This window comes from Anabrus simplex, chromosome 1 (genome assembly GCF_040414725.1).
Source record: "Anabrus simplex isolate iqAnaSimp1 chromosome 1, ASM4041472v1, whole genome shotgun sequence".
In the NCBI taxonomy this organism is placed as follows: Eukaryota; Metazoa; Arthropoda; class Insecta; order Orthoptera; family Tettigoniidae; genus Anabrus; species Anabrus simplex.
The window spans coordinates 458,374,279-458,390,115 of record NC_090265.1 but is presented as its reverse complement, the minus strand read 5'-3'; the positions used below and the strand labels follow the sequence as shown (position 1 = coordinate 458,390,115).

The 15,837-nt window shown below is 39.5% G+C and overlaps 1 protein-coding gene across 1 annotated transcript in view; it reads left to right on the top strand.

Annotated features, from left to right (window-relative positions):
- Positions 1 to 15,837, top strand: part of LOC136856947 (collagen alpha-1(XVIII) chain) — a 622,397-nt gene that overhangs the window by 400,960 nt on the left and 205,600 nt on the right. The window contains exons 2-3 of the mRNA XM_067135237.2: positions 8,183 to 8,230; positions 12,497 to 12,541. Coding sequence (XP_066991338.2) covers positions 8,183 to 8,230; positions 12,497 to 12,541 — 93 coding nt within the window. The remainder of the gene's footprint in view (positions 1 to 8,182; positions 8,231 to 12,496; positions 12,542 to 15,837) is intronic.

Sequence of the window (15,837 nt, the reverse complement as noted above, 5' to 3'; positions counted from 1 at the left end):
ATCTCGTAGCTGTGAACATGATATCAACAGTCACGTAAAACTATAATCTTGCTTTTGGGAATCTAAACGCCACGGAGACGATTAACTTATATTGTGTTATTAGCTGCCTGTAGCCCACAAAAACTACAAAAAAATCTATTGACTACACTACATTTCTTGCTGGAATAATGTGTTCGCCACTTTATTTAAGTGACTCAGCTACTGTAGAGTAAATTTACTTCAGTGTCTGTGCTGCATCGTCCATCGCCCTGCACCACGTGCTGTATGATATGCCGGATGCTTATATCTATCACTCATCTCCTTACAGATGATTGATGTTTCCTCTCGTATCCCTATGGTATGTACCTGGGCATTGACTCAAGGGTCATACATAGAGCATAAATTACTGTCACTATGCCAACGACTGTCCATTCTCCAGGGTGTGGAACTTCCTTTCAAACTTACAGTACAAGATACGTGGTGCATAGTAACATCTCTAGCTCCTGTCTTGTTTCCCAGAACTGAGCCGCATGTGTAGCTTTCATTTCGCGGTTTCTACCTTTCCCATTCATCAGATTTTAGATATTTGTACAAATAAACTTGATCTGAGTGTTTATATTTAGTTTGAAAAAATAAACAGTTTTTATTCAAACATCATGCGTGGAATACCTCCTTTTATATCAGTAAAACGACTGAAAACATGTAGATGAAACATAACGCTGCTGTCGCTAATTTGTCCGTCACATGTCATATGTGGATAAGTTGGGAAATTAACCCATTAACTGTATGGGCCGATTGCAGATACGGTGTATAGACGATGTCTACGGTTAAACAGTGCTTAAGTATGGCTGCCGCATTACAGAGACGTTATTTATCACTTGGATACTGTCTAAAACCGAAGTTCAACCGGTCATGTTTAAACACTGTCGAGACCTATGTTTAACCTCAAATGAGAGGAGTGAATCACAATCAGAGGTTATGTACCATGAAACATGTAATTTGTATTATCATGTTGAGACGATTCCGGGAAGAAAGGTTGGTCCGACGGCCTTTCTGTGAGTCGCCCGCTTCGCATTCGCAGCAATTCATTTGAAATGTACGAGAAGGTAGAACTTAAAATACGATTTCGCATGTTTCTTGAGACTGACAAAGGGACAGTCGGGTAAATGTCAACTTGAATACAATTCTTGGCAATCGATATACCGTATTTTATTATGCATGGGGTGATGTTGTTGTTTGAGTCATCAGTCCATAGACTGCTTTGATGCAGCTCTCCATGCCACCCTATCCTGTGCTAACCTTTTCATTTCTACGTAACTATTGCATCCTACGTCTGCTCTAATCTGCTTGTCATATTCATACCTTGGCCTACCCCTACCGTTCTTACCCCCTACACTTCCTTCAAAAACCAACTGAACAAGTCCTGGGTGTCTTAAGATGTGTCCTATCATTGTAACTCTTCTTCTCGTCAAATTTAGCCAAATAGATCTCCTCTCACCAATTCGATTCAGTATCTCTTCATTCGTGATTCGATCTATCCATCTCACCTTCAGCATTCTTCTGTAACACCACATTTCAAAAGCTTCTATTCTCTTTCTTTCTGAGCCAGTTATTGTCCATGTTTCACTTCCATACAATGCCACGCTCCACACGAACGTCTTCAAAAACATCTTTCTAATTCCGATATCAATGTTTGAAGTGAGCAAATTTCTTTTCTTAAGAAAGCTCTTCCTTGCTTGTGCTAGTCTGCATTTTATGTCCTCCTTACTTCTGCCATCGTTAGTTATTTTACTACCCAAGTAACAATATTCATCTACTTCCTTTAAGACTTCATTTCCTAATCTAATATTTCCCGCATCACCTGCCTTCGTTCGACTGCACTCCATTTCCATGATTTCCATGGAATTATAGGTCACTTTGACTACATGCATATCAGAATTACTTGTCCCAAACGTCGGAGGGCTGTCACATATATCAACCGGGAGGAATTCACTTATATTTACTGCCAAGTAAGCACACATAATAGTGAAAACTAAAAAGTAGGGTATGTGGTTTTTATATATAATCGTCGCGCTAATTGAGATAAGTTTTCGGCAACTATGAGATAGAAAAAGGAAAGTAGTGATGATGGTGGTCATAATTGTTTAAAGAGGAGGACTGGGGAAGATCAGCCGTGGCCAAAATAACAGCCCTAGTATTTGCCTGGTATAAAAATAGGGAAACTACGATCTCCAGAATGCAAGCTACATCTATATGGCCCGTACAACACATTCGGTTACACATTACTATTGTTTCATCTTCCCTTCGTCGAAGCTATTTACGAGTAGATTACACTCACCGTAACAACACTATAATCAAAGCTACACTTCTTCGTACGGTGGCGTGTCGCTTTAGTGTCGATAATATCATGAAATTTAATTTCCACCGAAAGCGATATTCTTATCTGTCGGCAAGTCATGCTCATGCTCAGCCATATTTTGAGTAACGTGTAGGAAGACAAACAGCTGACTGGCGTTCGGTGCGCGCACCGACAAATTTCATTGGTTGCGACAAGCAAAGAGTTACATGAAAGATACTTCTATCTCCATTTTTTAACCAATATTGAAACTTTAAACGATGTATAGTTAAACACCAGCTGAACATTGTTTATGCAATGGAAGATCGTGGTCTAAGGCTTAAAACTAGTCATCGTTTCTGCAGTCGGCCCTATATCACCAACTCTTCTACCCTGCCGGCCAAGATGCTGATGGTGACATTTTATTACCAACGAGACTCGAAACAGCTAACCACGGTGCCAGACCATATGGACTTGACGCTTTAACGATCGAGGCCACCAGACGGGCTACCCTAACAGTGTTCACAAATTGGTAAACGAAAAGATGAGAAGGAAGAACCTGGCACAAGTAGAAGTGAAAGGAAAATCAGATAATCAGATACAGATAAAACTTCACGTTGACCACCTATCTCTCATAAACGAGCGGGCCCGAGGTACGACGGAACGTAACAAGATACACCATATTTCCTAGTCCTGCCTTGTGGCTGCCATGGAAAGTCAGTTGAGACTAGAGTCTGAAGACAAGATATGTGGAAATAAGCAATATTTCATGCATGCAATTCTCACACAAAAACAAAATCAGTTCTACTTTTACTGTAAAACATAATTTATATTCTAAAATAAGGTATATAATATATATTATATTATTTTATTATATTATAATATAATACAATACGTAATACATGCAATGCATAATAATGATTTCTTGCAAACTAATTGGCCTGTTCAAAAGATAGTCATAAAACTGCGAGCATTTTGAGTGTATGAAGTTATATTTAACTAAAAATATGGAAAGAATGCAATGCACCACTTTTTTTTACAACACACCTTCACATATAAACGATGAGAATGAGGTAGGGAGTGGGTGAAACCCGGTGACGGCAGATAACCTACTCCTGGCCACTAATATCAAGGGGTTGCCCCTTGTTTTACTTTGCCATTATGATAAAACACGCATGGTATTTATCAAATTGTGTGCATTTCAACACCCTTTCTAGAGGAAAGGGGACAAAAGCTAAATGGACGAAACTGGCTCAAACCTAGAATTGTAAAAATTGATCTCAAAGGTGTATTCAACAGGGATAAATTTAGAATGCTGATCAGAAAATACGACACTCTCCAGTCACTGACAGCTAAAACTTGCGTCCTGGAGTGGGAGTGAAACCAACCACCAGCGCCGAGAGGAGGAATACTGGAGTAAGAAGAAAGCTCACCACAATTAGGAGCGACGTGGTCCAAGGGGCCTCAACGAAACAACAACAACAATAACAACGATGATAATAATAATAATAATAATAATAATAATAATAATAATAATAATAATAATGTTTTTACGCCCCACTAACTACTCTTACGGTGTTAGGAGACGCCGATTTACCAGAATTTTGTCCCGCAGGAGTTTTTACATGCCAGTAAATCTACCGACAAAACAAAGCAAAGTCATCTCCGTACAGGCCATGAAGGTCCCTGGAGGGGTGGAAGGTAAAGGCTTCCACTATCCGTAACCTCGGCACTTGATGGAGTAGAGTGGTTAGCTCTACGCCCGGCCGCCTTTGCCCCCAGGAATTAACCTGGTACTCATTTCTGGTGTAGGCTGAGTGAACCTCAGGGCCATGTGCACCTCCGGAAGTGGAAATCTCGTTTCTTAAATTTTACGACTTCCTGACGGGGATTCGAACCCACGTCCTTCTGGACGAACCGAGCACGCCTTTACCGCCTCGGCCAAGCAGCCCCTAAATCTATCGACAGGGAGCTGAAATATTAGAGTACCGATAGAATTGGCCGTGCAGTTAGGGTCGCGTAGCTGTGAGCGTGCATTCTTTAGATTGTGGATTCAATCCCACCATCGGCGACCCTGAAGATGGTTTTCCGTGGTTTCATTTTTTCACATCAGGCAAATGCTGGGCCTCTACCTTAATTGGGACCACGGCCACTTCCTTCAAAATCCTAGCCCTGTCCCATACTTACGCCGCCGAAAACCTTTAATGTGTTAGTGTGACGCTAAACCACTAGCAAAAAAAAAAAAAAAAAAGTATATGAGCACCTTCAAACACGACCAGACTGAACCAGAATTGAACCTGCCAACTTAGGCTCAGAAAGCCAGCACATTAACCGTCTGAGCCGTTCAGCCTGACAATCAAATATTATTCGAAGCAAGTAGAACATAGCCCTTTAGTACAACAAAATATACCATTAGTAATTTAGTTGTTTTAGTTTATTTTGCCATTTGCTTTTGCGTCACGGTGACACAGAAAGGCGTGAATTCGCAATAAACAAACAAACTTTAAATATTATACGTCCCTTTCTTTACTAGGAAATAGAGACTTCTTCCTCACAGGTGATTGGTACTGTGCATTGTACAAATCCATACACACATTTCACCCCTTTGTCATAGAAGTAGCAACGCCAGCACTCACGGAATATATTCTTCATTATGTCTTCTTTAAAATATTATTTCATTCTACAGTTAATAAAAATGTTTGCATTCCCATGCTGGGAATTAATTAAAACTTAAATCTTGAAGCAAGTCCGCCTCTGTGGTGTAGTGGTTAGCGTGATTAGCTGCCACCCCTGGAGGTCCGGGTTCGATTCCCGGCTCTGCCACGAAATTTGAAAAGTGGTACGAGGGCTGGAACGGGGTCCACTCAGCCTCGGGAGGTCAACTGAGTAGAGGTGGGTTCGATTCCCACCTCAGCCATCCTGGAAGTGGTTTTCCGTGCTTTCCCACTTCTCCTCCAGGCGAATGCCGGGATGGTCCCTAACTTAAGGCCACGGCCGCTTCCTTCCCTCTTCCTTGTCTATCCCTTCCAATCTTCCCATCCCTCCACAAGGTCCCTGTTCAGCATAGCAGGTGAGGCCGCCTGGGCGAGGTACTGGTCATACTCCCCAGTTGTATCCCTCGACCAAGAGTCTGAAACTCCAGGACACTGCCCTTGAGGCGGTAGAGGTGGGATCCCTCGCTAAGTCCGAGGGAAAAAACGAACCTGGAGGATGATGATGATGAAATCTTGAAGCAATGTTGTTTTAAATTTGAATAAATGTTCCCAAAAAGATTTCTTGTTTCTTCTGCGCAAAATAATTGGAAATGGCCTTGTAATACGTACATTTTCAGTACCAATACGCTGAGACAGCGATCTTATCTAGGCATCCAGGTATTCTCAGTGAATGGTATGTTACAGAATTCTTATGAAAAAGGACGTTTTGTAGGAAAAGAGCGGAATGTTTAAATCTTGCTGCTGCTTTCCGGTGAAGAACGATTTGAGATTTATTATTATTATTATTATTATTATTAATATTATTATTATTATTATTATTATTATTATTATTATTATTATTATTATTATTATTATTATTATTATTTATTATTATTTTGTTCTGGAGGGAATCGGGAAGAAAACTTGACAGCGGGCAGGAATCAAGAGTCACCCATCTAGCGAGATCACAGAGCTATCAGAAAACGAAGACGGTGACATTTCTATCCGGAAGGCTAGCTGAGTATATAAAATATGTATTTCACAACAAAAGAAACATTAATACACTCTCTGATTCCTTTTACTTATTTGCATTAATGACCACTGATAGTATCGTATTTGATGTTTGCAGCAGTTCGCAACACTTCAACCAGATGACTGAACTACTCCGCTCCTCTTCATAAGGCACTTTTTCCCGCACCCTAAAAGCAGTGTGGCCACTTTCACACTTACATGTCTCTAAACATTTATTATCGTAGCATCTACTACCAGCACACTATCTGTGCATTATAGAAACATGTCGCCTAAATCGGTTGAATGTGTAATATTGGTATTACCACCCATTTAACTAATAATGCTATTAGTTTTACGTCCCACTAACTACTTTTACTGTTTCTGACGCTGAGGAGCTGGAATTGTACCCCTAAGGAGTTTTTACATGCCGTTAACTTTACCGGCACGAGACTAACGTATTTGAACATCTCCAAATAGGACCGAACTGAGACGGGATCGAAACCACCAAAGCTAGCCAGAAAACCAGCGCTTCCGTCATCGGAGCCCCTCATTCCGGCAGAGTAAAGTTAGTTTGAACTATATTGCACCCGAAATCCGACGTTTGGATGGAAATGTGTAAATTTATCTCGCTTGATGCTGAACAGAACCCGTTCGTTACCGGTCAGCACTGTCTAAGCAACAATGATGTAAGAATCACTTCACCCTTTAAACACGAAAAGTAATAGTCCTACCGAGCTTGATAGCTGCAGTCGCTTAAGTGCGGCCAGTATCCAGTATTCGGGAGATAGTAGGTTCGAACCCCACTGTCGGCAGCCCTGAAAATGGTTTTCCGTGGTTTCCCATTTTCACACCAGGCAAATGCTGGGGCTGTACCTTAATTAAGGCCACGGCCGCTTCCTTCCCACTCCTAGCCCTTTCCCGTCCCATCGTCGCCATAAGACCTATATGTGTCGGTGCGACGTAAAGCAACTAGCAAAAAAAAAAAAAAAAAAAAGTGATAGTCCTAATCGTGAAAAGTTCATAGTAGTACTTATCCCATGTTAGCCAATTTCATCCTTAACCTTCTTTACACGAGAACCCGCGATTGTTTAATTATTTTCTTGTTTGCCAAGTAAAGTCCTGGAAGGTGGATATCTAACTACAGCCACTACTTTTAATAATTATATATGATGGTTTCTATTAAAGGGAACACATGGATTAAACATTTCAACACTATTGGGTCAACAACCGAGGTTATTTCATATACAGAACTTCAAATGTCACCTCCACTCCCCCATCCCCCCCCCTCTCCCGCATATTTTGCATCTGCGTTTTTTTAAATATCGGATTAGATCTACAAAGGTCGAAAGTAAGTTCGGTTCAGTTTTGTTTGCCGGGGTAAGTGGCTCAGACGGTTGAGGCGCTGGCCTTCTCACCCTAACTTGGGCAGATTCGATCCTGGCTCAGTTCGGTAGTATTTGAAGGTGCTCAAGGACGTAAGCCCCGTGTCGGTAGACGTACTGGCACGTAAAAGAACTACTGCGGGACTAAATTCCGGCACTTCGGCGTCTCCGAAAATCGAAAACATTATTATTATCAGTTCTGTTTGTTTATTTGTTTGTTTGTTAATATATTCCGGGAATTTCTCGAAACTCATTATTCATGTAGAGGGATAGCCGGGTTATTTGCACTCAGTAACATAGCAAGATTAAGGTAAGAGCTCGTAACAAGACTTCGTAAACTATCACCGCTAATTAAACATTGTACATGACAAAAGTATTTCGAATAATAACGAAGATATTCATGGCTACATGATTTTTCATAAACAGTTCATATGTAAAAATGTAGAAACAAATTATGTAAAACAGCAATTTCCAATTTTGTAAGTCTAATGAAATTGCTCATCAGAGTTCTTAAAACTGAATAACAACAATAATATATGGCCTATATAGTGAGAATGAAAGCAATCGTCGAAAATTGCACATTGTCACATATTTGGTGGAATTTTTTATTTAATTTTAACCTGTCTATTTAAGTTGTACGAAGTATTATTTGTTTTTATTCACCATTGTTATATTTCAATGTTTCTGTTGCATTTTAAATTTCATTTTGAAGTTTAATTGATTTTAATTCCGCTTACTTTTTTCTTTGTTTTTATATTTTTTATTTTCATTTATTATTCTAGGGTTCTGGGGATATCTTCGGTCCTGGATTGACTGATGATGAAGATGCAGTGAGTAAAATTTCAGAGAGAAAAATTAAACTTGCTTTTAAATGCTTTTTCTGGACTTAGGATGGTGGTGTGTCTCGGGGCTTACTCTCTCTCTTGGTGACTAACGAGCTAACAAACTAACTTACTTCCTGGTGGCCTGTGCTTTGTTTTGTGAGTTTTCTGTAACTAACATGTTTTCTTTCTGGATAATTATAATATGATGTATTATATTAATAACCTCTTGAAGTTTACGTTAAATTTCTTGCAGCAGGTTACTCGAGTTTTCCAAATAAAACTATTGGTTCTTTCCAACGTCAACGTGATGATTATTAAAACGAAGTACTGCGAAATAATCGTATCATATTAACTCTGTCCACAGAAGGAGCAGAATGAGAGCCAAACATTGGAGGAATTAAGGCAATAGCAAGATGAACAGGAGGGTCATAAAAGACGTGAAAATTAAAGACTCGCAAACTAAATACTGTTGAAGTTGTAAGAGAACAATAATTGATCAACGGAGGTCTAATAGGAAAGACGAAAGTCGTTAGATTGGCACAAATAAACGGAGGTAATACTATATTCAGCTACATATCCTCTTGTCACTCCATTCTCCAAATTTCAGAGTCCCTCGAGACCAACACTGCATCTATAAAAGTTTTAAAAAAAGTTAATATATTGGCCTATAAGCCAATCGGGATAGATATCCGTGTTGAAATGGGCCAATCGTGTGGTGTAGATGATGAAAATCTTGAAGCTTGCCTACGTTAATAGCCGTGAGAGAATGTTCAACATTGGGATAAGGCCAAAGGCTAGATAACCGTGAGATCTCCGAAGTTAAGCAATATTGGGTATGGTCACCACTTGGATGGGTTGCTCACGTGCTGTTTGCAAGAAGAGAAGTGGAAGGCAACTGCCCACCCTATCGCATGCAAACTCCAGCACAGGATGACTGATCATTGGTCCCTGACTTAACAGAGGGCAATGACTATATAGGTCGACAACATCCAAATTAAGACAAGGTTCTTGTTAAAACCTGGAATTGGAAATACAAATTTAAGTCATTGCACCTCTTACCGCGGCGACTGTGATTAGATCTCTGATCATGGCGCTTTTCTGCAGCTGTCTTCTGGGAAATACTCTGAATTTTCTGCCCATCATTCCAGGCCAATGCAGACGAGTATTCTCGAATGATGATCAGAGGTATTCAAGTTGAGCTCATAACATTGCTTGATCGTATCATGTTTAAGAAGATAATCGATAGTGGTTCCTAGGAGGTATAAGACAGTTATTGTTTCGACCTATTATAAGTATGCTGGAGGTGCCAGTAGTTTGGTGTTTATATGTTGAATTATTCCTTTGTCCATCTCCTTTGCTGAATGGTCAGCGTAGTGGCCTTCCGTACAGAGAGCCTCGGGTTCGACTCCCGGCCAGGTCGTGAATTTTAACTGTACAGTTAATTCCTTCCTAAGGTTCGTATACCGGGTGCTTGTATTCGTCTCAATATTTCAACTACACCCAAAACATCATACCTCTTACCACCACAGAAACACACAATACAGATTACATCCTCTCAGACAGGATTAGCGTCAGGAGAGATAGCCAGCCGTGAACTTGAGACAAATCCACACGCCTGCTGACCACAAGAAATTGGTAAAATGGACAGGAAGAAGAAATGTTGACTTATTCTTGTCTGATAAACTTGGTCCCAAAATCCTGGTACGTATCGCATGCATTGCATTGAAAAGAAATCGATGTTATCTTGCATGCTAGATAGTATCCTGACAATTGACTGCACTTGTAATTTGGATACACGGTGAAACATTTCTTTAATGATCCAGAACAAGATTCGGATATAATTTCTCTTTTCAGTTACCCTCGAATGGGCCCTAAACACAGCCCACCCAACCGGAAAGCGTACAAACTAACGAGTGTGGCTTTATATATTGAGGGTACCGGTATATCTTATGAATGAGGAGAGACTGAGTCGGACTGCAGAACTTTCTAGTAAACATACGGAGGGAAGGAATCCACCAATCATTCAGTAGAAATTCCTTGGGACACACTAAACAATTCCACATTCTCGAATAATTTAGTTATATAATCTGTAATATACAAGGGTCAAACTACTGCTATTCGCTAAATATTCCAGAGAGAATTGAACGAAACACGTACTGAACTCTCCCCCCCCCCCCCCTACATTTGTGATGAGCAGCCATTAGTTATGTTTAAAATCATGGCACAATCTTCACCCCCCACACACACACACACACACTCTCACAAAAAAAGTTACATTTTAGGAAGATTTGAAAAAAGTCCAGATTTTCAACATGGTTGTGGAAAATACCTACGTGAGTTCTCACCATCAACAGCAGCAAAAACAACAAAATAACACGCAAATGATATCTGCGGCCAGGTTTGTAAGTTGTTATGGCATGTGGAATTATTAGAATAACAGTGGATGATGATACCGCTTAGATGTAACGCAGCCGACTATGAAATGGAACTCCCCAGTAATGGATTCAGAAATCAAATTTCATTACTGTTTTTTTTTCCCCTTCATGTATGAGATTGGGACATTGTGTTCTACAACCCCATGTACTATATATATATATATATATATATATGTGTGTGTGTGTGTGTGTGTGTGTGTGTGTGTGTGTGTGTGTGTGTGTGTGTGTGTGTGTGTGTGTGTGTGTGTGTGTGTGTGAAACTTACGCGATATCCTGTGTGGGGTTGTTTGTACTCAAGTATTTTTAAATACCTACTGGAGCTACGATGGTATCTGTGTGTTAGCAGCTACCTGAGAGTTGAAGAATGAAACTTTTAAAAATCACTTCCAAACTGGCCGTCACTGGGAACATTACCTCTTTCTTTTCATACAAATTGTTTTCTGAGTGCACTTCGTTCCTGACAGTCAACAAACAACTTCACGGCCGGTTATATTTTCAAATCATCATGAAAGACGTGTAACACTGATCCGGTTTTTGAAATAAATTCCAACGGTAATCTCGATATCCTTACCTACTATACACTTTGAACTACTCTATATACCTTCAGAATCACGCTATAAAGGTATTTTGTGTTCTAGGAAGACAAATTTAAATTTAGTATCCTTACATCGAAGGAATCATTAGAGTTCCACTAAATGGACATAACGCGAAGTGCATATGTATATTCTACTAAAAGATTAAGGTGTCTGGAGGTGGATATATTTAAGTAGTTCAGCAAGAGGTAAAAATGAAAGGCACTTTATTCCTCGGGAGCCTAATGATGTGAAGTTTTTAAGACGGCACGCAATGAAAAAGAAATGTACAAAAAGAATGAGAGTTATGAATTTGATATGATTGTGTGGAAACCAAGTCAAGACCAAGGCTCAAGATCTGTATGCATCGACAACCTATCGTGAAATCGGTGATCTGTGGGTAAATGGAAACATTACACAGCTCCGCTTGGGCTTCCAAGGTGGCTGACCAGGGCTCATTTACCAGAAGGAATGGGTGCACAGCTATGTGGTGTCAGTCTATAACCTCCTCCTGAACCAAAAGTTACTGACTGGGAAACTGAGAGTGAGGTGGATGACGAAAATATTGGAGGATTCAGGATTCAGCTTGTAATTGAAGGATCCAGTTTTATTCTAATCTGTATATTCTGTGTTTGTTGAGGATTTCAGCAGCCAGCCAACGAAAATCCATGTTTAAACTAAGGCTAGAAGCCTCTTTTATATGATCGTCAATAGAAAGATTGCGAAGGAGAAAATGAATCTACTGACGTGGCTGAAAACAAACATCACATAATCTTTAATGTACAAAAACGACGTTCTAATGTGTCATTAAAAACCTCTCGGATACAATACAATTCACCAAAAATTCTCGATACCACAAGATACAAGGAAAGATCAACACTCAATATTTTCCCAAGACTCATAAATACGGTGCAACTAACGTCACCTACTTACCGTGGATGAGCCAGTCTTCATAAAACGTTCTTTCGCTCGGAATTGTAAAGACTTCCGTCATTTTGCGATTTAAGTAAATCTGTCTTCTTTCTTGCTTTATCTTAGTTTTGTTTATGTATGTACTCTCTTGAACTTCATGGCGTATTTCTGTCGTCTCTCTGCTTTCTTAGTTTCTTCTACGCAATTTTTCTTCAGCGCCCTTTTCTGCTTTCTGCGTTGCTTCAGCTGGTTCTTTCCTTCAATGATATTTAAAATCGTTCATTTACTTTCCCTTTTCCCGAAGTTTAATTTTATTTCAGTTTGTTTTATTTTACTTACATTTGTTATTCCAGGGATCTGGTGATTTCTATATCCCACCGCTCGATGAAGGACCAAACGTGAGTAACACACTAACATATGTCTTGTTTATTTTCTGCTCTGACTCTGGAAAAATAACAAGTAATTAATCCATCCATTTATCTATCTAATCTAATTATCGACCTATACCGGATGAATTACTTAAGAGTGCCACTGGGAGTATATCCAAAACAGTAAGTGTGCTCTTTCACTGAATGGAAGTATAAATATAGCTTGTGGAACATCCATTAATGATGAGATCGTTTTACATGCATGACGTTTGTAAATTTTAAATGCCACAATGCCCATTTCCTCCAAGAAGTAAATAAGACTGTAATAACAATGGCCTGGTAATGAAATATCGTCATTTGAAACTTTGTTTTGGTGTGCTCTATTTGAACTACTAGAAATATGGTGTGTGTATCTACCTCAACCGTATGTGAACGTCTATAAGATTTGTTCAGAATGATGAATATTAGCTACAATACACGTTTCCAGTATTTCACCCAAAGATCGCTGCCCCAGTATGGCGTTTCATATCTTCCGGTCGGTATGTACTTGTAGACAATATCTTTTAGCTTTCCCAACGGAAAAAATTATTTGTATCGTAATAGAAGAACGGGCTGGTCAATTTACAGATCCTTTTGTCTAATCCATCGACCTAGAAACATTTGGTCTATAAATACTGTCGTACGGATTGCGCTACGAGTTCGGCACCCAACATAGTGATCCCGCATGTTCCTCCCTCTCCTCAACGAAATGCCCTGACATAGGTGGAAGTTCATTTGTTAGGAAACTGATACTTTTTTTTTTTTTGCATTCAGTGACCGGTCCATTAAAAATGATCTGCGAGGTGATGGACCACTATTTCACACCACGAGGTTACACTCCATAAATGTTGACGTTCCACTTAGCTAAGCCAGCGGGGATTGTTTATTGATCAATAGTGCATGTTTGCCTGGCTAAGTGATTCAGATGGTAGAAGCGCTGCCTTCCTGAGTCCAACTTGGCAGGTTCTCTGGTATTTGAAGGTCCTCAAATGCGCCAGCCTCGTGTCGGTAAGTTTACGGCCAAGTAAGAGATCTGCGGCGGGGAAGTCCAATATTTCGACGACTCTGAAAACCGCAAAATTAGTTAGTGGGATTTAAAACCAACGTTTCTATTATTATTATTACTAGCAGTTTCCCGCTGGCTCCGCCCGCAAAGTACAAAGTATGGTGTTGTTCGTTAATATCCTCACGGATATATTTGCAAAGTTTCGAGCTGATGAAATAAAGCATATGGTTCTGCTGTGGTAATAGAATGTAATATTATGTCAACAAAACACTTGAAAATACATCACACAAAGGAATTGAATTAAACGTTCCTTGGGACAACACTACGCGCCGAACTGTTAAAAAAGTTCTTCAAAGATCTTCGTCATGGAAACAAATGTACTCATAACTTTTCTCAGAATCTACCAATTTAAGTAGTTATTACCTAAAAAGAAATCGCTTGATCCACTGAGTGTTTTTAGACCAAAACGAACTGCGTACCGCAATTAGAACGAAAGATATGATTGCTTCAAAGAGACAAAAAATTGAAAAAATCAAATAATTTGAGAAAGACAGAAGTTAAGTGATTTATAGTACCTGATGACGAATCTGTGCATGAATACCTTTCAGTTAAAAAATGAAGTAAATCGACCGGATAGAATGGCCGGACTGACTTAGTTTTCATAAAAAAATTAATGTATATATTATTATTATTATTATTATTATTATTATTATTATTATTATTATTATTATTATTATTATTATTATTATTATTATTATTATTATTTAGAATCTTTTCAACCTCCTGTGGGTTGCGATTACACAACTTCCTTGACTGTTGATGTGCTTTCTTTTACGCCAATACTCCTTCATTCTGTGGCTCGCTCTTGCTCGTTCCTCATCCGAGAACACCCTTCTTGTTCCCCCGGGTTTCTCTACGAACAGATCCGTCACATCCTCAATTTTCCTTCTGAAAACTGTTTATAATATCTCCCTCCTCAATGCCACATTTTTAAGATCATGATGAACTTCTTTCAGCCGTGGTACTTGGGTCTTTCTCCTTTCTTGGAAGATGAGAATCTTATTTGCTAGACGTTCCGGTCCCATTATACTCCGGTGTCCATAGAAAGTCAGTCGCCTTTTTCTTATCGACGTCGAAATGTTCCCGCATTTTTCATACAGTTCTTGTTTTTATCTCAAACGGAAGGAAAACTCATTTCCTGTTTCTTTCTTGGGTCCCAGAATTTTTCTCAGAAATTTACGCTCTTTCTTTTCTATGTCGGTAATCCCCTTCCTGGCAATTATCTCCGCTACACAGAGGCATTCAGGTTTCACCACGGTATTATAGTGTCTGAGTTTGGCTTGATAGGAGAGGGATTTGGACTTATAAGTCTCCTGGTATAGTCTGAATGCAATCTACATTGTCTATGCTCTTTCTTCGATAGCTGGCTTTTCGAAGTTGTTAGGAGTCAGGATCTCCCTTTTTGAATTTGTGGACTCTTTTTATGTCACCATACTTGGTCTTCATTGTTCATGTTGGGTCTTTGGGATTTATGTCCATGTATTTAGTTTTCTCAAAGAATATTTGCAGTCCTGCCTTTTCTGCTGTTTCTTGCAAAATCTCTATCTGTCTAGTGGCAGTTTCTAGAGTTTCAGCGAAGAACACTAAGTCGTCTGCAAATGCAAGACATTCAAATTTAAGTCCAGACATTTTGTGTCCTATATTGATTCCATTCGGGATATTTTGCTGACTCATTTCTTTTCGCACTTTCCATTGTCATCTTCTCCAAGACGCAGTTGAAAAGGACTGGGAAGAGGTCATCTCTTTCCTCGCACCAGTCTTGATAACAAACGGTTCCGATAGCTCTCCAAGGACATTTACTTATGACCGGGTGTTTGTTAATGTCTGTTATATTATATTAGTTGTTTTGTCACAAATTCCAAATTATTTCAGCACTTTTATTAATGTGTCTTTGTCGACAGAATCATGTGCCTTTTTGAAATCTACAGATGCCATAATTATCTTCTTGTCTGCTGCTAAAGTTTTAGTTTTGATTAAAGTCTTGATGGTAAATGATCGTTCTTTCCTGAGTCCTGCTTGGTATTCCCCCCCCCCCCCCAACTCTTGATCTCTGTGATTCTGGAGCGCTTTGGACAATATCTTGTATGTGACTGATAGGAGTGATATGCCTCTATAGTTGCTAACATTAGTTTTGTCTCCTTTTTTATGTAATGGGTGAATGATAGCATACTTCAATTCATCTGGTATCTTTTCCGTTTCCCATATCTTTGGAAGAGTCTCA